The 22630-nt window shown below is 35.2% G+C and overlaps 1 protein-coding gene across 1 annotated transcript in view; it reads right to left on the reverse strand.

Annotated features, from left to right (window-relative positions):
- LOC129266145 (sodium-coupled monocarboxylate transporter 2-like) overlaps positions 1-20445 on the reverse strand; it is a 32682-nt gene extending 12237 nt beyond the window's left edge. Inside the window, exons 1-7 of the mRNA XM_064104027.1 lie at positions 19976-20445; positions 11694-11759; positions 10569-10620; positions 3184-3251; positions 1965-2122; positions 951-1091; positions 170-299 (exon numbers count right to left, since the gene is read on the reverse strand). Coding sequence (XP_063960097.1) covers positions 170-299; positions 951-1091; positions 1965-2122; positions 3184-3251; positions 10569-10620; positions 11694-11759; positions 19976-20323 — 963 coding nt within the window. The 5' untranslated portion in view covers positions 20324-20445. The remainder of the gene's footprint in view (positions 1-169; positions 300-950; positions 1092-1964; positions 2123-3183; positions 3252-10568; positions 10621-11693; positions 11760-19975) is intronic.
- Between the last annotated feature and the right edge of the window lie 2185 nt (positions 20446-22630).

Consider the following 22630-nt stretch of genomic DNA (forward strand, 5'->3'; position numbering starts at 1 on the left):
TGCGCAGATCATAATGCGCACAAACATAACTGTGGAACGTCCTTAAGGGTCCAGAAAGATCGCGATGTTTGGCTCCAGTGTGAATCAAGGGAAGGAAAGATCGCGATAAGCCCGCGAGTCAAATAAACGCGGTCTTTCAAAATGAGAACGGCCCTATATTGTCACAAACCTGATCATAGCTCGCTATGGCGCCTTGGATCTTGGGGTCACACCCAGCGTAATTAGCATACATGACCACGCCCACAATGTGAGGGAGCACCTGAACCAAGATCATACCAAACATGGCGATCCATATTGCTCTAAAATTAAGAAAAAAGAGAGAAAATTGAAAGGGGGAAGGGGAAACAGAAGGGGGAGGGGGATACAGTGAAAAGGGAGATAAAGCATAGAGCGGGACGTGATGGAAGGGAGCGAGAACAAAAGAGAGAAAAGTGAGATAGCGCGGAGAACGATTAATGGAGTGAAGAGATCAGAAAAAGGACAAAAGGTTAAGGGAGAGAGGAGAGAAGTAGAGGATGAGCGTTGGTAGAGAGAAATAAAAAAGGGGGAAGGGAGAGAGAGAGAGAGAGGGGGGGGGGTAGAGAAAGAGCAGATAGAGCTAGTAGGGGTTAACAAATCATAGGTCGTGGATATTTAAAAAGTATATTATGTACAGCTACTCGATCTATTTGAAGCAAAATTTGTGGGAACTTTAAAAGCATGTTGGATATAATAAGATAATCAACAACTAATAAATGAATAAGCTTGAAGAAATGTCAATATTCGACTGGAACGAATCAAACACTATTCACCCTCTTTAACATGTCTAAACAAAAATTGGGGAAAAGGGGGCAAATTAGACACATTCCATGAGGTACTATTAAAAATTGCCTGCACTCGGAATAAGAAGAATAAGCTTGCAAGATGGCACGGAATACATGAGTTTGAAGAGCTGCATCATTATAACTCACATTCTTGCTTTCTCAATGGACCCACATGTGAGGTATCTCTGCACCTGAGCCTGATTCACGCCGAAGATACTGGTCCATGACAAGGTTCCACCAATCAAAATCCCCCATATCGTGTGACGTTGTGTGACGTCAGTGCTAAAACTGAAGAAAAAAAAAAGACAATCTGGGGAGTGTTTCATCAACATTTCTGTCTGACAAGTTGTCAGATCTGACAACTTTCCTTGATGTTGATTGGCTAAGGAGCACTGTTACTATGGCAACTGTCGGATAAAATGGGACTTGTCGGATAAAACGTCCGACAAGTCCTTTCATGAAACGCTCCCCGGGTGAGCATTTCATCAAAGGACGTGTCGGGCGGTTTATCCGACAATTTCCTTTTCCTGTCTGTCATCCTATCAAAATCAAGGAAAGTTGTCTGAGATCGGACCACCTGTCAGACGCAAATGTTGATAAAACGTTCCCCAGATTTTTGTTTTATCACAAGATTTGACTTTTTTCTATCCATCCACATAAAGCTTTAAATCGAGTAGGGGCGCCGTCTCCGGGTGCTCGCATCACATGTTTTTTACAAGTAAAGAACGGGGGGGGGGGTGAGAAAGAGGAGTACAATAGAACTTGAGTTCTCCTATCTATCCATCGATCTACCTATATCTACCTATCTATATATCTTTTTTAACTGTGAATCTATCTATTTTATAATATAAATCTATTTTATAATATGAAATAGATAAATCACAAATTCACACAAGATAACATATTATGTTCTCTTGTGTATTAATTTCTATTACTTTTTTTTTCATTTATATATTCATTCGTTCATTCACTGATTCATTATTATCATTGTTTTTATTTGTTATTATTGTTATTATCATCATTATTATTGTTTCTATCATATTTTATCGTTTTATGGGGTTGGTAACATTCCATACCCAGCCTTGTTTAGTGTGATTCCCGTGACTGTCATGACTCTAAAAAAAATGAAAAGGCACTGATGCTTCTTTCTTTTTAACTTACATCCATAAGTTCATTCTATCGTCGACCGATGAAGCAATCTGCCAAGCATTGCCTATCCCACCAACTCTGAGGGCGCCCTGGATGATGACGGCGATGAAACCGACTACCATCAATGTCATCTGAAAAACGTCAGTCCAAAGAACAGCTTTCATCCCTCCCTGAAGATAAGAATAAAAAATGGATATGTACTACGTTTGTTCATATTGATTTTTATATCAGGGCCCTCAAGGACAGCAGTTTGTGTAAGTGATTGCGATTTGTTCATGGCCAGCCCCTCCTCTCCTTTCAAAACCGTTCTGCGCCTACTGCCAGAAATCTGCACGAAACTGCCCCCCCCCCCCCCCGTGGCGGACCGTGACCACTGAACTGGAAATACGTATTTCCAGTTCAGTGACCGTGACCCGGAGGAGACAAAGCATTGGAGGGGCACAGCATTGTTCACAAAGAATACAGTGCCCCTCCAATGTTTTGTCTCCTCCGGGTCACGGTCCGCCACTGCCCCCCCCCCCCCCATGGGCAGCTATACAGGTACATAACTTTGATCCTAAAAAAGCTTGTGCCAAGTTTTCAAAGTTTTAGGCCTACATAATTATGTTCCGTGACAAAAGAAACTTTCCAACGGAATTGAGCCATTGTATCCCTTTATCATCAAGTGCCGCGCCTCTAATTTCTTAAGATTGCAATAATATCTAAATTAGAATGAACATCTCAATGTAATATTTCATTTAAAAACAAAAAAATTTTGAAATTGTTTTTAAATACACTTATTTAATACTTAATATATTTAGAACGCAATCTGTTTCCTTCTTTTTTTAGAGAGAGAGAGGCGGGGGGTCGACCACAACCATGGTAATTTTAAGGAATATAAAGAACAAAACATAACAAAACAAAAACATAAACGCCAAGTCAAATAACAGCAGAGCAATATATTTCTACACTGCAAAAAAAATGGTGTTGATTTAGCACCAGCCCACACGAGAGAAGTATTGAAACAACACCAGTTTGGAATCAAACCGATGCCTTTTTAATACTAATTGACGTTGAATAAACACCAGTCTGGTGTTAGACCAAAACGAAACTGGTGTTGTTCAACACTTCTCTGGTGTGGACATACATAGATTTCGGGCTGGTGTTAAATCAACACCAGAGCTTTGGCAGTGTATGAGTTTATTTTGTGAAATGGATTTTCGAGTTTTTTGGTTAATATTATCATACTTACTATTGTGGTATAAAGCGTGCAGACAATACCGATAGCGAAAACCGATCCCCATAGATTTAATCCTGTCACTGTGTGTATTTCAATAAAGAACAAAATCACATTATTAAAGGACAAACATAGTAGGGGGACACAATACCAAATGTCCCCCTACTTTTTTTGGTCTTATGATGGTAACAAATACATCATCAAAATCGAAATAAAACATGTATGTTAGGACGAGATGACCTTACTTTTGAGATGATAACCTTTTTTCTTTCTTTTTTGCTTGTCAAATTTATTTTCGTCCAAATGACCTCTTAAATTTGTTGAATTTGGCTTGTCAAATTTTCCAGCCCCTTGTCCCCCTACTTTTCGGGAAAGATTTCCGGCCCTGGGGACAAGCCTACCTTAACTAAAAAAACAATTTAAATAAAAAGAGAAAAATCATACAAGCATAACACTGAAAATTTTGTCAAAATCGGGTGTAAAATAAAAAAGTTATGACATTTTGGAGTATCACTTAATTTCACAAAACAGTTATATGCACATCCTGGCCTGTATGCAAATGAGAGGACCGATGACGTAATCCACTCACTATTTCCTTTGTATTTTATTATACGAAATATGAAATATTTGCTAATTATTGTCATGTGAAACAATGTTTTATTCCTTCCTGAAGATGTGGATTACCAATTTACCATTGTGTAATACTATATGTTTTAGTCAAGTTGGTCCTCACTGCTAACTCTGTCAAAAATGAAATACTGTAAATTATGATTCAAACAATACAAAACAAAATAAATAGTGAGTGAAGGACATCATCGACTGTTTCATTTGCATGCCACTGAGTTGTGAATATAACTGTTTTGTGAAAAATAGGCGAAACTTTGTTATTTTACATCCGATTTCGATGATTTTTTAGCGTCATGATTCTTCAAGTTTTCTCTATTTTATTCAAATCACCATTTTTCTGGGGTGGACTTGACCTTTGATATGCACATAAACTAATAGGAATATGCGTATATTCTTCATTATATTTAAATCGTCCATTAGAGTTCTTCATGCTTTGATTGCCCTTCGGCAGTTCTGATTAAGGGCCACACGGAATGGCTTTGAATGGGGGGAAATGCGTCATACCAAAATGGTAATTTTCGTTTAGTGGTACACGTATACTGATTGGGCTAATTATTGTCATGTGAAACAATGTTTTATTCCTTCCTGAAGATGTGGATTACCATTGTGTAATACTATATGTTTCAGTCAAGTTGGTCCTCACTGCCAACTCTGTAAAAAATGAAATATTGTAAATTATGATTCAAACAATACAAAACAAAATAAATAGTGAGTGAAGGACATCATCGACTGTTTCATTTGCATGCCACTGAGTTGTGAATATAACTGTTTTGTGAAAAATGAGCAAAACTTTCTTATTTTACATCAGATTTCGACGAAATTTTCAGCGTCATGATTCTTTGATTTTTCTCTGTTCATTTATTCAAATCTACATTTTTCTGGGTGGACTTGACCTTTGATATGCACATAAACTAATGGGAATATGCGTATATTCTTCATTAAAATTAAATCGTCCATTAGAGTTCTTCATGCTTTGATTGCCCTTCGGCAGTTCTGATTAAGGGCCACACGGAATGGCTTTGAATGGGGGGAAATGCGTCATACCAAAATGGTAATTTTCGTTTAGTGGTACACGTATACTGATTGGGCCGGACCCCCACCCCCCCCCCCCCCCCACTTCCCTCAACGAAGCAGACTCCATTCCAACAATATTCAGGTCATGGTGTACAGAACTAATCATATCATCATCCCGAACACGCTTGAAACATGCATTTAAAAAATATATCTTTAAAATATTTTCCCCATTTCGAGGCACTGTCGACCCCTACTAGCTACATATATGCGCTAGCCGCTATGTGCTCTTGACTATATATATATATATATATATATATATATATATAACATAATGAGATGAGGCAAGGCCAACTCAACAGATGACGCAGGACACCATTATTTGCTTTAGCTTTCGTCTTTTAATTGAGACTTCGTCAGAAGCGTCTGAAAAATATAAGGAGATACAACATCCAAGTTTGTTTTGCACATCAATGAATTATCACCAAGTTGAATATATTCCACAATGACAAATTAATGAATGAACAGATAAATAAATTAATGAATGATAAATAATTAATTCAATTAAAATAATAATGACATAAATGAAAAAGACATACCTGTAATTACAGACTATTGTGATAGTTAAGTATGACCGTATCCTATCTCGTTCTTTAGGAAAGTGGCAAAAATTGCCAAAAGAAAACATTGGTTGCTAGGTGGTGAAAGCGCAAAGCGCATTGGTAATGCGCATAAAATTTATGTCACAATGAGTATGAATATTCATGATATTAGATATCGTAAGCTGGAGGATGATGACGAAAACATTGTTTCTTACAAGCATAGTAATCAAATCTCTATGAAACGATATAAATTTTGAAATCAAATCGAGTAAAGATTATAAATAAAATTGTTGATAATTCGCGTAATGACCAAAAGTCTCACTTCTCAAGCTTGGGTCATCTAGAAAGCACTTAACAAATACATAACAATAAGTATAAAAAAATCATTTAATTAGTGACACTGATGTAACAAATGTGACCATGCACATCAATAAATTATCACCAAGTTGAATATATTCCATAATGACAAATTAATGAATGAACAGATAAATAAATTAATGAATAATAAATAATTAATTCAATTAAAATAATAATGATATAAATGAAAAAGACATACCTGTAATTACAGTCTATTGTGATAGTTAAGTATGACCGTATCCTATCTCGTTCTTTAGGAAAGTGGCAAAAATTGCAAAAAGAAAACATTGGTTGCAAGGTGATGAAAGCGCAAAGCGCATTGGTAATGCGCATATAATTTATGTCACAATGAGTATGAATATTCATGATATTAGATATCGTAAGCTGGAGGATGATGACGAAAACATTGTTTCTTACAAGCATTAACTTAAATCTCTATGAAACGATATAAATTTTGAAATCAAATTGAGTAAAGATTATAAATAAAATTGTTGATAATTCGCGTAATGACCAAAAGTCTCACTTCTCAAGCTTGGGTCATCTAGAAATCACCTAACAAATACATAACAATAAGTATTAAAAATAATTTAATCATTTAATTAGTGACACTGATGTAACAAATGTGACCCACGATTGAGGTTAATTAGAAAATATCTATTCTTCTACATTGATGCCGTTTGGTACAAGTGTCTTAAGTTTCAGAATCCAATATGACTCTCGTTTGAGTATGATTGATTCATGCTGTTTTCTGATAAGTTCTATTCCTACAATTTGAATATCATCTGTGGAATGATTATCAGAACTGAAGTGGGCAGCAATTGGGATTTCCTTGCGTCTACTCGTGTGATATTTCTTTATGTCTGATCGTGTGTTGCACATTCTTGTGTACAGTGTATTAGTAGTCTTCCCGACATACTGTTTGTTGCAGCGTTTGCAAGTAATGAGATATAATACCCATGAAGATTTGCAATTGATTTGCTGAGTAATTGGGAATTTCTCTCCTGTTACTGTGCTTACGAAATATTTAGTGTTCAACATGAATGGACAGATACAACATTTCTTAGCTTCGCATTTGGATGAGCCCATGTGTTCACTCTGATTGTTTTCAGAGTTGACTGAAACACGGGACGATACTAATAAGTCTTGAAGAGAGCGGCATCGTCTAAATGCGATAAGGGGTGGTTCTGGAAATATTTCCTTTGTCACTTCAGATTGATGAAGAATGTCCATGTGTTTGCGAGCAATTTGGGCAACTTTACGCAGGTTGGGGTGATAGGTGAGCACAAGAGGTGCACAAGAGGTGCACAAGAGGTGCTCACCTATCACCCCAACCTGCGTAAAGTTGCCCAAATTGCTCGCAAACACATGGACATTCTTCATCAATCTGAAGTGACAAAGGAAATATTTCCAGAACCACCCCTTATCGCATTTAGACGATGCCGCTCTCTTCAAGACTTATTAGTATCGTCCCGTGTTTCAGTCAACTCTGAAAACAATCAGAGTGAACACATGGGCTCATCCAAATGCGAAGCTAAGAAATGTTGTATCTGTCCATTCATGTTGAACACTAAATATTTCGTAAGCACAGTAACAGGAGAGAAATTCCCAATTACTCAGCAAATCAATTGCAAATCTTCATGGGTATTATATCTCATTACTTGCAAACGCTGCAACAAACAGTATGTCGGGAAGACTACTAATACACTGTACACAAGAATGTGCAACACACGATCAGACATAAAGAAATATCACACGAGTAGACGCAAGGAAATCCCAATTGCTGCCCACTTCAGTTCTGATAATCATTCCACAGATGATATTCAAATTGTAGGAATAGAACTTATCAGAAAACAGCATGAATCAATCATACTCAAACGAGAGTCATATTGGATTCTGAAACTTAAGACACTTGTACCAAACGGCATCAATGTAGAAGAATAGATATTTTCTAATTAACCTCAATCGTGGGTCACATTTGTTACATCAGTGTCACTAATTAAATGATTAAATTATTTTTAATACTTATTGTTATGTATTTGTTAGGTGATTTCTAGATGACCCAAGCTTGAGAAGTGAGACTTTTGGTCATTACGCGAATTATCAACAATTTTATTTATAATCTTTACTCAATTTGATTTCAAAATTTATATCGTTTCATAGAGATTTAAGTTAATGCTTGTAAGAAACAATGTTTTCGTCATCATCCTCCAGCTTACGATATCTAATATCATGAATATTCATACTCATTGTGACATAAATTATATGCGCATTACCAATGCGCTTTGCGCTTTCATCACCTAGCAACCAATGTTTTCTTTTTGCAATTTTTGCCACTTTCCTAAAGAACGAGATAGGATACGGTCATACTTAACTATCACAATAGTCTGTAATTACAGGTATGTCTTTTTCATTTATATCATTATTATTTTAATTGAATTAATTATTTATTATTCATTAATTTATTTATCTGTTCATTCATTAATTTGTCATTATGGAATATATTCAACTTGGTGATAATTTATTGATGTGCATGGTCACATTTGTTACATCAGTGTCACTAATTAAATGATTTTTTTATACTTATTGTTATGTATTTGTTAAGTGCTTTCTAGATGACCCAAGCTTGAGAAGTGAGACTTTTGGTCATTACGCGAATTATCAACAATTTTATTTATAATCTTTACTCGATTTGATTTCAAAATTTATATCGTTTCATAGAGATTTGATTACTATGCTTGTAAGAAACAATGTTTTCGTCATCATCCTCCAGCTTACGATATCTAATATCATGAATATTCATACTCATTGTGACATAAATTTTATGCGCATTACCAATGCGCTTTGCGCTTTCACCACCTAGCAACCAATGTTTTCTTTTGGCAATTTTTGCCACTTTCCTAAAGAACGAGATAGGATACGGTCATACTTAACTATCACAATAGTCTGTAATTACAGGTATGTCTTTTTCATTTATGTCATTATTATTTTAATTGAATTAATTATTTATCATTCATTAATTTATTTATCTGTTCATTCATTAATTTGTCATTGTGGAATATATTCAACTTGGTGATAATTCATTGATGTGCAAAACAAACTTGGATGTTGTATCTCCTTATATTTTTCAGACGCTTCTGACGAAGTCTCAATTAAAAGACGAAAGCTAAAGCAAATAATGGTGTCCTGCGTCATCTGTTGAGTTGGCCTTGCCTCATCTCATTATGTTTAATATTCACAACTCAACAGCGATTGGTAGAAGTAAACTTATCATCACACTATATATATATATATATATATAAACAATTTAGATTTAGATTTAGATTTATTTATTTCCGTTCAACATTTTTTTTCAAAAAATAATCAAAGTAACAATACATATGCAATATAATACAGACAGATCAATGAAATTTCGTAACAAATGTTGAATATAAATTAAACAAAACTACAGTGTGTATATATATGCACACTGCTATACAAACTATACAAACCCCTGTTTGTATATATACACAATGTAAGCATGCACTTGACAATGCATCATCTGATAAAAATGCACCTGCTTGCACAAATCATTTCGAAATGGAATGCTGCGACGTAAACAATGACATTAAGGTCAATAAAAACATGTTTGTATATATTTATATTCTTTTGAGAATTGCTAAAAAAAAAGGTCAAGCTATAGAGCCTTGATATATTACGGGGAAACATTAGTCTGACGGAGTTTTTCTCTCTCAAGATGTTATGGCGATAACCCCTGGAGCTGAATAAAATTCATAAAAATAGACGGAATTGAATTTTGATGGAATGTTAAAAAAATACAACCCAGGAAGCAATAAAAGGTCAACAGGTGGCATATTGTAGGAAAAAAGCAACATTATTTATTTACATAAACATGAAACACGGCAGAAAGTTCAGAACAATTTTCTTGCCAAACTGGCCAATTTAAATTTAACAAAGATAATAGCAGGGTACTTTTAACATTCTCATTTTGAAGGCCCATGTTACACGAAGAGATTGAATCAATTATTACAACTATGGAAAGCCAATCTAGAATGTATAACATTATCGTTCAAATTATTTTCAACATAATTATATTTATGTATTTAGTTTTGGAAATTTACTCGAAGTGCTCGATCGTAGGATACTTTTAATTTGGGGTCATAACAGATTATCTCTTAAAATGTTGCGATTGATCCAATCAATCACAACTATGAGAAGCCTTCAATGGAAGTGTCTAGAATTTTAATTTTTTTAATGTTTTCTTTCAACATTTCTATAATATTTTATTTATCATATTGATAAATCAGTCAGTGTATAAACTCGGGTGTTAAAATTAACACCATTTGGTGTGGAGGAGAGGACCACCACATAAGGTGACGAATTTAAACAGGGGCGGTATTTTGACAATTAAACCTAGTCTAAACTAGAATTTTAAACCACATGCACCTCTATGGAATGCTTAATTTGCTTCATAATTTTTCTTTATTCGTGGCAAATTCCACACCAATCAAATGAATGGCTTCAACCCTGGGTTTCACACTATACCCTATCCTAAACCTAAGATAAAACCCTATTGCAATTACCCAAACCCTACATCATTGACGAAATTAAACCCGAGCAATTTATTGTCGCAGGAGCAAATGTAACGTCACCCTGGGGGGTGCACACCGCCATGACCTGCCAACTGAACCGGTTTCTGTCAGTGATCAGTATTGGACATGAATAATGATTTTGTTGAATAGATTGCATGGACACATATAAATATAATCTTCTAATGAAATGCTACTTTATCGTAATATAACTTACCAGCATTAAGAGCCAAGGAGGGTGCGTATAGAACAATACCAAGGTAAAAAATCTATATATAAAAAAGGTAAGATGGGATAATAAGAAAGAGCGGAATCCCGTTTCATAAAACTTGGTTTAACAGATTTGCGATAACAGTTAAAAGCTACTGAAATCATTCAATTTGATTGGCTGATAGTAAACTTGTTACAGAAATTGTGCATTTGAAATATGCTATTATTATACCAAGTCTTTATTATTTGTTAAACATGACCCAGGACTATGTTCATATCGATTTTGTAATGTTTATTAAAATAACATGTTATCATAATGATAATTAAAAAAAAAAAATATATATATATATATATATATTAATTACTACATATATATAGTAATTTATATATTACTATATATATCACTATATATATATATATATATATATATATATATATATATATATATATATATATACAGTATATATATATATATATATTGCTATGCTCCTTTTAAAATCTACGATTTTATTTTTACGGCATTTACTAAACCTTTTGTGATTATTATATATATATATATATATATATATAGTAACTTTTATCTTATTTAAAAAAACAAAGAAATTACAACGTATATTACATTATTTAGTACGAATCGCAATGCACAAATCAAACTACCTACACAACCTGAAGAAAAACAATTCAGTGAATGGAAACAAACAAAAAAACTATACAAAAAATACCCCCCCCCAAAAAAAAAATAGAATAAATAAGATAAGGATAGCCCCTCTCCCACCGTAATATCTCAAGCGCTAGAGAAAAACTCTGCACAATTTTTGAGTGGTCTATTTTATCGTTTATAACTCGTTTCTATTTTGCTTTTCCTTTTTTTTTTTGGGGGGGGGGGGTCTAAAAACATTCACACCCGATGTTGGAGAGACGACATTATTATCATTATTATTGATATTATTATTATCATTATTGTTTCTTATCATAATCATTATTATTATTATGATTATTGTTATTATTATTATTATTATTAATGTTATCAATTTTATCCTCATTATTATTATCATTACTCGAAAAAATGCCAGTGCCCAAATTAAAATCCCGAATCTTTATCATCTTAGAATTTGATTAATATTCCACTCACCATGTAGAGAAAGAAAATTCCCATCCCAAGATAGCGAGCAAAGCGATTGAACCGTAACTCTAAGTACTGAAAGAAAATATGATGCAAGATTATTGGGATTATATCGGATAATAATGGCTGTAAAGAATCGACATTCTTATATATATATATATATATATATATATATATATATATATATATATATATATAAATGTGTGAAGTTATACATGTACTACAGCTTTGGCAACTCTTTTATATTTAAATATTGTGTGAAAGAAATGGATGAAGAGAACAATGGTAGGCGTAGCTTAAATCAAGGTTCCCCAGAGCTATCTACCCTTTTTGGAAAAATTGGTGATGCCGAAAAAATGTCTCTGCCGGGAATCGAACCCGGGCCCCCAGCTTTGAACGCCGGTGCCTTAACCACTAGACCACAGAGACGGGTTAGTGGTCTAGTGGTTAAGGCACCGGCGTTCAAAGCTTGGGGTCCGGGTTCGATTCCCGGCAGAGACATTTTTTCGGCATCACCTATTTTTCCAAAAAGGGTAGATAGCTCTGGGGAACCTTGATTTAAGCTACGCCTACCATTGTTCTCTTCATCCATTTCTTTCACACTATATATATATATATACACAACAAAAAAAGTAAGTCCCCCCTAAATCAAATTGCTGTAACTTTTGAACAGAACTTTTTTGAGATATGATATTTCGCAGGTAGTTTTCTACACTCATTAAGCAACTCCTGGTGAAAAATGAAATTTAATCGGTTGAGTCATGCATGAGTAATTAAAGATTGAATTAAAAATGACCATTTTTGAAAGTCACAAGAGTCGATTTTCAGATTGTGCTAATACAAAGTTGGGCAAAAGTTGTTTTAGGTGAATTTTATGGTGTTATGCTGTTTTACTATCCATCATTTAGCCACTCCACACACAGTTTTGATATCGTATGTTCATGGTTGAGTGAGCACAATGTATTGCAGGGGCCGCGGAAGCGGGGAGAGAAGGGGGGGGGGGGCTTTAGCCCCCCCCCCCCCAAACTTTTTTTCCAAAAGCATGTACAAAAATGTAGAAATGACCATACGATTGTGATTTTTTGCATGGTCAGCCCCCCCCCCCCCCCCCCACTTTGACAACCGTTCCGCGGCCCCTGTATTGTGACGTATCCTCATAGGGGATTATGGTAGTATCATCTACAACTTGTTAGATCATGTTAAAATTTGAAAATGTTGGTGTCTCCCCCGATTAGCCCCCTCCCTCAATTTAAGATTCTGGATCCACCACTGATTTGTCCATAAATTAAATTGATCATGAGAAATTGTTATGAAAAGAATACATTTATGCAGTATAAAGAGTATTCATTCTTAAGTTTTCGAATGTGCTCGCTCAACCATGAAAATGTTTAAAGTTCGGAAAGTGTGTGGTGATAGAAATGATGGATGATAAAAACAACAGCTATTAAAGTCTCATTTGAAACCGAATTTGCCCCCAATATTCACCTTATTACCCTTTATAATGAGTCTGTGACATTGAAAATACCAATTTTCCCTCTTTGATGCGTGCTCACTCATCCATAAATAAACAAATCGATCTGATTTTTACACAGAATTCTGACCATAGATTGATAAACATTACTGCCAAATTACATTGGTAAAGACAGCCTTGAAAAAAAGTTCCACCCTATTGAATAAGGGGCTACTTATTCTTAAACATATGCACCCATAATGTACACAAGTCTATGAGAGAGGAAGTCAACATTTTAACAAATATGAAATGAGGGTTTGTTTCATGGACGATTTTTGTTACTTCTGCCAACAGTTATTTCATGAAACTTCGCACATGGCTTCAGAATAACACTTTCCAAAAGGCGCGCACACCAAAATAACCATTCGATACGGCACAGAGTGGGGCCAAGGCCTTGAACTTTCTTCTCATTTGCATAATTTTTTTATATTGTGTGCTCACTGATGCATTAAACATCGAAATTTTCATAAAAATCAAATCAAATGAACTATGCAAGGAGGTTTGTGACAGATATCCAAAGTTACAAATTGCATTTTTTCCAATAACGTAAAAAAGAGCTAATCACCTCCAACATGTTCATTCAAGCGTGAATGTTTAATCAAACGCCTTTGAATCATTGAAGCATGTTAATTGGTCATGAACATAACGAAAAAGTTGAGAAAAGATCATTTTCAGTTACCAAAATGAAACAATACATGCCTATGATATTTGAAAATCGTATTTTTTGTTTTCAGTAAATGTTCATTGAACCGTGAAACGATGAATATTGTTGAAGATACTCTTCCCCAAAATAACTGTCATCATATTCTATCATTTTTATTGATAGAAATGTGTAAAAAATCCAATTATAGCAAATTTGGACTTGTGTTTATTCAACCGTGAAATTTAGCAAAAAAGTTGTATCGTCTTTTAGAAAGTACCTTTTACAAACCTTCTGACTATTTTTCATGATGAGAATGTGGAATTCGTTCCAATAAAATGGAATCAAAGTAATGATATTTGGCTTGTGACTTTTGAAAAGTGACATTTTTGCCTTTTGACGGTGCTCACTTGAAGCATGACGTAAAATACGTCCATGACATTTACTCAGAGGATAGCTTATAAAATTACCTACACGCTCATGTAAAAATGTATTAAAAACTCGCATGGGTTCGGAAATTATTGATGTTTGTTTAAGGGGGGACTTACTTTTTTTGTTGTGTATATATATATATATAGAGAGGGTATATAGGGTAGATAGCTCTGGGGAACCGTGATTTAAGCTACGCCTACCATTGTTCTCTTCATCCATTTCTTTCACACAATATTTAGATAAAAGAGTTGCCAAAGCTGTAGTACATGTATAACTTCACACACACACATATATATATATATATATATATATATATATATATATAGAAATAGTCTGCTTCGGCATAAGGAATAAAATAATCACAAAAGGTTTAGTAAATGCCGTAAAAATAAAATCGTAGATTTTAAAAGGAGCATAGCTCTCAAAAATGAAAGGTAAAGTCACACTCTTCGTCAGTGCCCATGATGTGACAAAAAAAAAGAGAATTCAAAATCCGTTTCTGAAACAGTCGTGAAAAACACGTCTATTCATGAGCATACGGATTGTGAAACTCACCTTTCAAAGAAATCAATGCGCTGAAGATGGAGGAAGCGCACTGTAAAAGACGCATCTAAAGACGCGTTACCATGACTGCAAGATGACAATGGCGAATCTCCGGCTCCAAAACAGGAAAATCTGAAAAGGGCCTCACCGCCAACAGTCGAAGTTTAGCAGTAAAAAGTACCTGAGTAAAATAGAAATAGTCTGCTTCGGCATAAGGAATAAAATAATCACAAAAGGTTTAGTAAATGCCGTAAAAATAAAATCGTAGATTTTAAAAGGAGCATAGCTCTCAAAAATGAAAAGTATTGGTTTCTTTGAAAGGTGAGTTTCACAATCCGTATGCTCATGAATAGACGTGTTTTTCACGACTGTTTCAGAAACGGATTTTGAATTCTCTTTTTTTTTGTCACATCATGGGCACTGACGAAGAGTGTGACTTTACCTTTCATTTTTGAGAGCTATGCTCCTTTTAAAATCTACGATTTTATTTTTACGGCATTTACTAAACCTTTTGTGATTATTTTATTCCTTATGCCGAAGCAGACTATTTCTATTTTACTCAGGTACTTTTTACTGCTAAACTTCGACTGTTGGCGGTGAGGCCCTTTTCAGATTTTCCTGTTTTGGAGCCGGAGATTCGCCATTGTCATCTTGCAGTCATGGTAACGCGTCTTTAGATGCGTCTTTTACAGTGCGCTTCCTCCATCTTCAGCGCATTGATTTCTTTGAAAGGTGAGTTTCACAATCCGTATGCTCATGAATAGACGTGTTTTTCACGACTGTTTCAGAAACGGATTTTGAATTCTCTTTTTTTTTGTCACATCATGGGCACTGACGAAGAGTGTGACTTTACCTTTCATTTTTGAGAGCTATGCTCCTTTTAAAATCTACGATTTTATTTTTACGGCATTTACTAAACCTTTTGTGATTATTTTATTCCTTATGCCGAAGCAGACTATTTCTATTTTACTCAGGTACTTTTTACTGCTAAACTTCGACTGTTGGCGGTGAGGCCCTTTTCAGATTTTCCTGTTTTGGAGCCGGAGATTCGCCATTGTCATCTTGCAGTCATGGTAACGCGTCTTTAGATGCGTCTTTTACAGTGCGCTTCCTCCATCTTCAGCGCATTGATTTCTTTGAAAGGTGAGTTTCACAATCCGTATGCTCATGAATAGACGTGTTTTTCACGACTGTTTCAGAAACGGATTTTGAATTCTCTTTTTTTTTTTGTCACATCATGGGCACTGACGAAGAGTGTGACTTTACCTTTCATTTTTGAGAGCTATGCTCCTTTTAAAATCTACGATTTTATTTTTACGGCATTTACTAAACCTTTTGTGATTATATATATATATATATATATATACACACAACAAAAAAAGTAAGTCCCCCCTTGAACAAACATCAATAATTTCCGAACCAATGCGAGTTTTTGATATATTTTTACATGAGCGTGTAGGTAATTTTATAAGCTACCATCTGAGTAAATGTTATGGACGTATTTTACGTCATGCTTCAGTGAGCACCATCAGAAGGCAAAAATATCACTTTTCAAAAGTCACAAGCCAAATATCATGACTTTGATTCCATTTTATTGAAACTGATTCCATATTCTCATCATGAAAAATAGTCAAAAGGCTTGTAAAAGGCACTTTCTAAAAGACGATGCAGCTTTTTTGGTTAAATTTCACGGTTGAATAAACACAAGTCCAAATTTGCTATAATTTGATTTTTTACGCATTTTTATCATTAAAATGATAGAATATGATGACAGTTATTTTGGGGAAGAGTATCTTCAACAATATTCATCGTTTCACGGTTCAATGAACATATATTGAAAACAACAAATACGATTTTCAAATATCATATAGGCAAGAATTGTTTCATTTTGGTTACTGAAACTGATCTTTTATCAACTTTGTCGTTATGTTCATGACCAATTAATATGTTTTAATGATTCAAAGGCGTTTAATTAAATATTCACGCTTGAATGAACATGTGGAATGTGATTAGCTCTTTGTTACGTTATTGCAAAAAATGCAATTTGTAACTATGGATATCTGTCACAAGCCTCCTTGCATGGTTCATTTGATTTGATTTTTATGAAAATCCCGATGTTTAATGCATCAGTGAGCACACAATATTCGAAAACTATGCAAATGAGAAGAAAGTTCAAGGCCTTGGCCCCACTCTGTGCCGTATTGAATTGTTATTTTGATGTGCGCGCCTTTTGGATAGTGTTACTCTGAAGCCAAGTGCGAAGTTTCATGAAATAACCGTTGGCAGAAGTTACAAAAATCGTCCATGAAACAAACCCTTATTTCATATTTGTTGAAATTTTGACTTCCTCTCTCATAGACTTGTGTACATTATGGGTGTTTATGTTTAAGAATAAGTAACCCCTTATTCAATATGGTGGAACTTTTTTTCAAGGCTGTCTTTAGCAATGTCATTTGGCAGTAATGTTTATCAACCTATGGGCAGAATTCTGTGCAAAAAATGAAATCGATTTGTTTATTTATGGATGAGTGAGCACGCATCAAAGTGGGAAAATTGGTATTTTCAATGTCACAGACTCATTTTAAAGGGTAATTAGGTGAATATTGAGGGCAAATTCGGTCTCAAATGTGACTTTAATTGCTGTTGTTTTTATCATCCATCATTTCTATCACCACACACTTTCCGAACTTTTAACATTTTCATGGTTGAGCGAGCACATTCGAAAAGAATGAATACTCTTTATACTGCATAAATGAATTCTTTTCCTTACAATTTCTCATGATCAGTTTGATTTATGGACAAATCAGGGGTGGATCCAAAATTTAAAAATGGGGAGGGGCCTATAATCGGGGGAGCTATCAAGTTGTAGAGGATACTACCGAAACCCCTATGATGAAACGTCACAATACAGGGGCCGCGGAACGGTTTTCAAAGTGTGGGGGGGGGGGGAAGGGGCTTAGCCAAAAGTGGGGAGGGGGGCTGACCATGCAAAAAAATTACAATCGTATGGTCATATTTACATTGTTGTACATGCTTTTGGAAAAAAGTGGGGGACCCCAGCCCCCCCCCCCCCCCCGCTTCTGCGGCCCCTGCAATATTGTGCTCACTCAACCATGAACATACGATATCAAAATTGTGTGTGGAGTGGCTAAATGATGGATAGTAAAACAGCACTAACATCATAAAATTCACCTAACAACATCTTTTGCCCAACTTTGTATTTGCCCAATCTGAAAAACGACTCTTGTGACTTTCAAAAATGGTCATTTTTAATTCAATCTTTAATTACTCATGCATGACTCAACCGATCAATCTCATTTTTCCCTAGGAGTTGCTTAATGAGTGTAGAAAACCACCAACGAAATATCATATCTCAAAATAATTCCGTTCAAAAGTTACAGCAATTTAATTTAGGGGGGACTTACTTTTTTTGTTGTGTATATATAATAAACACAAGTTCACAAGGTTGACTGGAGGTTCATCAAATTTGATGAACCTCCAGTCAACTTTGTGAACTTGTGTTTATTATTCAAAGCTCTTCCTGTGAAGGACATCGAGCACTCTATACAAGGATAGAATTCCCGAAGTATATATATATATATATAAACTCCTCAAAAAAGTTTGGAAATCTTACTTTGATTGATAATCCCTCCTCGCTTTTAGTAAATATCTATGTGTTATTAGTATCAATGAATAGAGCATTTATTTTTCTTTAAAATGATACCCTACATGATTTGATTATGGTTCACATGGAGGTGCAGTGCCTTGAAATATGGGGCAAGGTCAAAGTCTAAAAGATGCAAAATGTCACAATAGTGAAAGTCACTGTTCTTTTTTCCGTGGTGATGAGTGAGATTATCAGCGGTTTCTTTTAATTGTTTTCATGCACCTTAACATCAACATTACCATGGAATCAAACACACCTCTGCACAAGCAAACATGCATGGGTATTTCAAACCACGACTCAAACAATGTTATCGCACAGAACCATCACTACATAAACCACAACAAAACATCAAAAATGAAGAAGCAGGGGCTTGATTTGAATGGATTTTCTTTATATATTCAGTGGTTTGTCTTAGTGAGAATCCAAGACGACACTGTTGCTATGTGATTCACTGATTTTCGACAAAGGCAGCATGTCTTTGTCAAGGAAGCTTTTAGAAAAAAAATGCATGTGCTTAATTGTATGTTTGTCGAATTTTTGATAGTTTCTTTGTCGTCTTAATTCTTTCTCTTTCTCTCTCATTTTTTTTCCACTTATGAATATAGATCAAATTCCAATATATTATTTAAGTCTTATATAACAAAAAGTATTTTGAAATGGCTGTAGTACATACAATTGTATAATGAAGGTAAATTTTTTTTAAATAATCAAAATTCAATTCAGAAAAGTATTTTGTTATGACTAAATGATATTTCCATAATATAGGCAATCGGTGAAAACACAATGACATCATGGAAGTGCAAAACATGAGTTTAAACTAACACGAGTTCCGTCTTCCCTTTTTTCTCACTGGCATGCATCATATGCATGATACGGTGCAGAAGAGATATCTGTATATAGCTCAATGTAACTTTTTCTTTTGCAAAGAAGACATCATAAAAAGGTCAAATAATTTGTTGGTACACTTTCTTCAATTTTTCTTTACTCGGTCATGCGTGAAGAATATATGTGCTATATGGACTGCATCATATAAATGCATGATGTATCATTCATCAATAATAATTATGATTAAATCATGATGAAACAGACGGTGAAACAGGCGTCGACAATCTTTACTTTCCTTTTTGTTTTCCGGGTCCCGTAACACAAAAGTTAGCGATAGATCGTACGCTTGATTTTCACGATTGATTGTACACTGTAGTCAATGGTATCAATCGTAGAAAAATGTTCTACGATCATTGCTAAGTTTTGTGTTACGGGCCCCTGGAAGGCGCTTAACTGTCAATATGACTGCACAATGGATGCATTTAAAACTCTTAACATTAACTGCATGAGCTGCAACTTCAACAGTTGTTTTATGTTCTGTTTAGTGTTATCATCATCTCTATATCATTAACGTTTGTTACTTTTGATAACATGAATATCACTCTTATTGAATACATTTAAAGTAAAGCTTATTATATGATTAAAAACATTGAAAAGATAGAAAATGTACGAACCTCATTAGAACTCGTTATACCTAACCGATAGAACGTCGGCATGAATAGAAGCATAGTGATGATGGATGCAAATACACTCGCCAACCAGAACCAACTATGCATGATACCGTGAACGTAGTTTTCGGCTGGTGTTCCGAGGAAGGTGATGGCTGAGATGAAACTAGCCACCAAAGAGAGGGCCACGGGAATCGGGTGCATGTTACGATTGGCCATCAAGAATTCCTCAGCCGTCTTCTGCTTCCCGCCAGCGCAGGCCTGGTAGAAACCTATGCCCAGAGACAAGGCGAGCATGGCACCCAGGACTCCGTAGTCCGCCCCAGAAAACGTCTTAATATCCGGCTCTGACATGATATAGAGTAATTCTTTCTGGTTTAGATAACTTCCAAACTGTTTTATCAAGCTAATTGCAGAATCTGAAGCGTTTTAGGTCGCTCAATTTTAATTGAGGTTCGGTCAAAGCAGGATTTGTGTCATGCATCCGCGCACTCTGAAGTAACCATGAAAAGTTAAGTCCCAACTCAACAGCGTTTGCTTGGTTTTACGACATTAAAAAGTTACCCCAATAGGTCGAGTGCACTTTCGTGTTCTAATTACAAAAACTTTCACTGCTCTCTATAGATACGATCGCAATCTCCTCTCCATATACAGCCAAATTACTTGTCATAAGCACAGAGCTCCTGAATTTGTTTTAAAGTGGTCAACATTTTATAATTAAAAAAAAACATTATACAGACATTGCCTACCTAGAGTTTGAATATAACATTTCCTCTCCCCGACGGAGTTATATTTTACCCAAGGGAAAATGTTCTCCTGAGGGAAAAATATAGCTTCGGAGGGGAGTTGAAATTTTATTTATTAAAAAAGATAGACCAGGCAATATCTGTTATATATATGTATTATATAGTCTATGTGGATTCACCATTAGAAATTGCATTCATTATCATTCTCGCTCTCTGATAAACCCGAAATTCTTGTTGCAGCTCTGATCCATCTACGTCATAATCGAAAATTTTTGGAAAATACCTTAAACGCGTTCTTCATGCAATCGACGCGTTAACACTAGCGCGCAAATCAAAGGCCCGTTCGGGCCCGTTGCAGAAAGAGTTGCGTTTAAGGACGTTCCACAGTTATGTTTGTGCGCATTTTGATCTGCGCATAGTTTACACTCTGCGCGCTGACGTCACAATGGATGAACAGGTGATTAATTAGCTCTGGGTATGAGCTGATTTTTCTCATCATCTGCACTCTAACTACAGATCCGATGCGCGATCTTATGAAGCTAAAAAATGGATTTATTCCATGGACCATTTTAAAAAATATCTCTACAATTTCAAAATATTTAACTCTGCAGTGCTGCCAAGAATTACGAATAAGTCCCCGAGTTTATGAGGCGCCGATTGTACCAATATTATATAGAACAATCATTTGTTATATAATCATTATTTATTAGGACTCGAACCTGCGCCCCCGAGAACTCAAGTCAAGTGCGTTATCCATTGAGCCACGATATTCCCCATAGAGATTACACGTAAGGAAATTTGAGAATTGCAAATCCAATTTTGCAAGCGAAAAACGGGCATGATTTTGGCATCTGATCGAAAAATAAAGGCAACATTAACGAAAGCTAGGAATCTCAGCTACCACATACTAAAAGCTCAGGGAAAACTGACAAGAAACAATGGAGATATGGCTCACGAAATAGAGGAATGTAGAATCTAGTTTTGAGAAAAAGTCATGTCCCATAGAGATTACACGCAAAATGAGGAAAAATGACATGCCTTTTTTCATCGCTGTTTTACGCCATAATGCCTTTCTCAAAATGAAAATTCATGTCAACTGAGGTGAAAGAGTACATTCTAACCTACCATATATTAAATCTGGGCGAAACACAATCAATATTTACGGAGTTATATTCAAATTTGCATAAATTTGATGACGTCATTTTAGAAAAAAATGAAATTTTCAAATTAGGCGCAATTTTGATGACGTCATGATCAAATTGAGGGGCAATGATGACATGAAATCAAATTTAAAACTCATACTCTATCGATATATGAAAAAAAATTGGGGTCAACGGACTATTTAAATAGCTACAGTGAATTTTCAATAGGCATGTTTTTGCCCGTATATGGCCTGTAGTGAGAGCTCGCGCGCACACGTGCTGCAAACTTTAACGGGTGTTAATTTCGTTATTAATGGTCGTAGAAGGTTGATCAAGGTATGAAATTGCTAAGAATTATATCATCAATGCAATGATATAAAAAAAAACTGTGTTTCTGCGTTGCGTTATGGCGTTACGCGCGGAAACGCGCGCGCATACGTGCGCGCGCGCAAATTTTTGAAATGCTTAAAATGACTTGAAACGTACCCAAATTTTTTTATAGGCCATTTTTAGAATTTTTTTGGCTTTGACGCGCACGTACGCGCGCGTCATGACCTTTACATGACCTTTGATGACATTGACAGATGACCTTTAACCTAAAGTTTATGTGATGTAAATATGGTTGATTATTGATGATCCGTTATGTTGATATGATCAAATTGAGAATTTTACAAAATGGCGCGTAGATGACGTCATCGTAATCAGATGACCTTGAAAAGCTTAGTATGCCGTCTCTATGATAGACTCTATATATGACAGAAAAATCAGCCAAA

This window comes from Lytechinus pictus, chromosome 8 (genome assembly GCF_037042905.1).
Source record: "Lytechinus pictus isolate F3 Inbred chromosome 8, Lp3.0, whole genome shotgun sequence".
Lineage (NCBI taxonomy): Eukaryota > Metazoa > Echinodermata > Echinoidea > Temnopleuroida > Toxopneustidae > Lytechinus > Lytechinus pictus.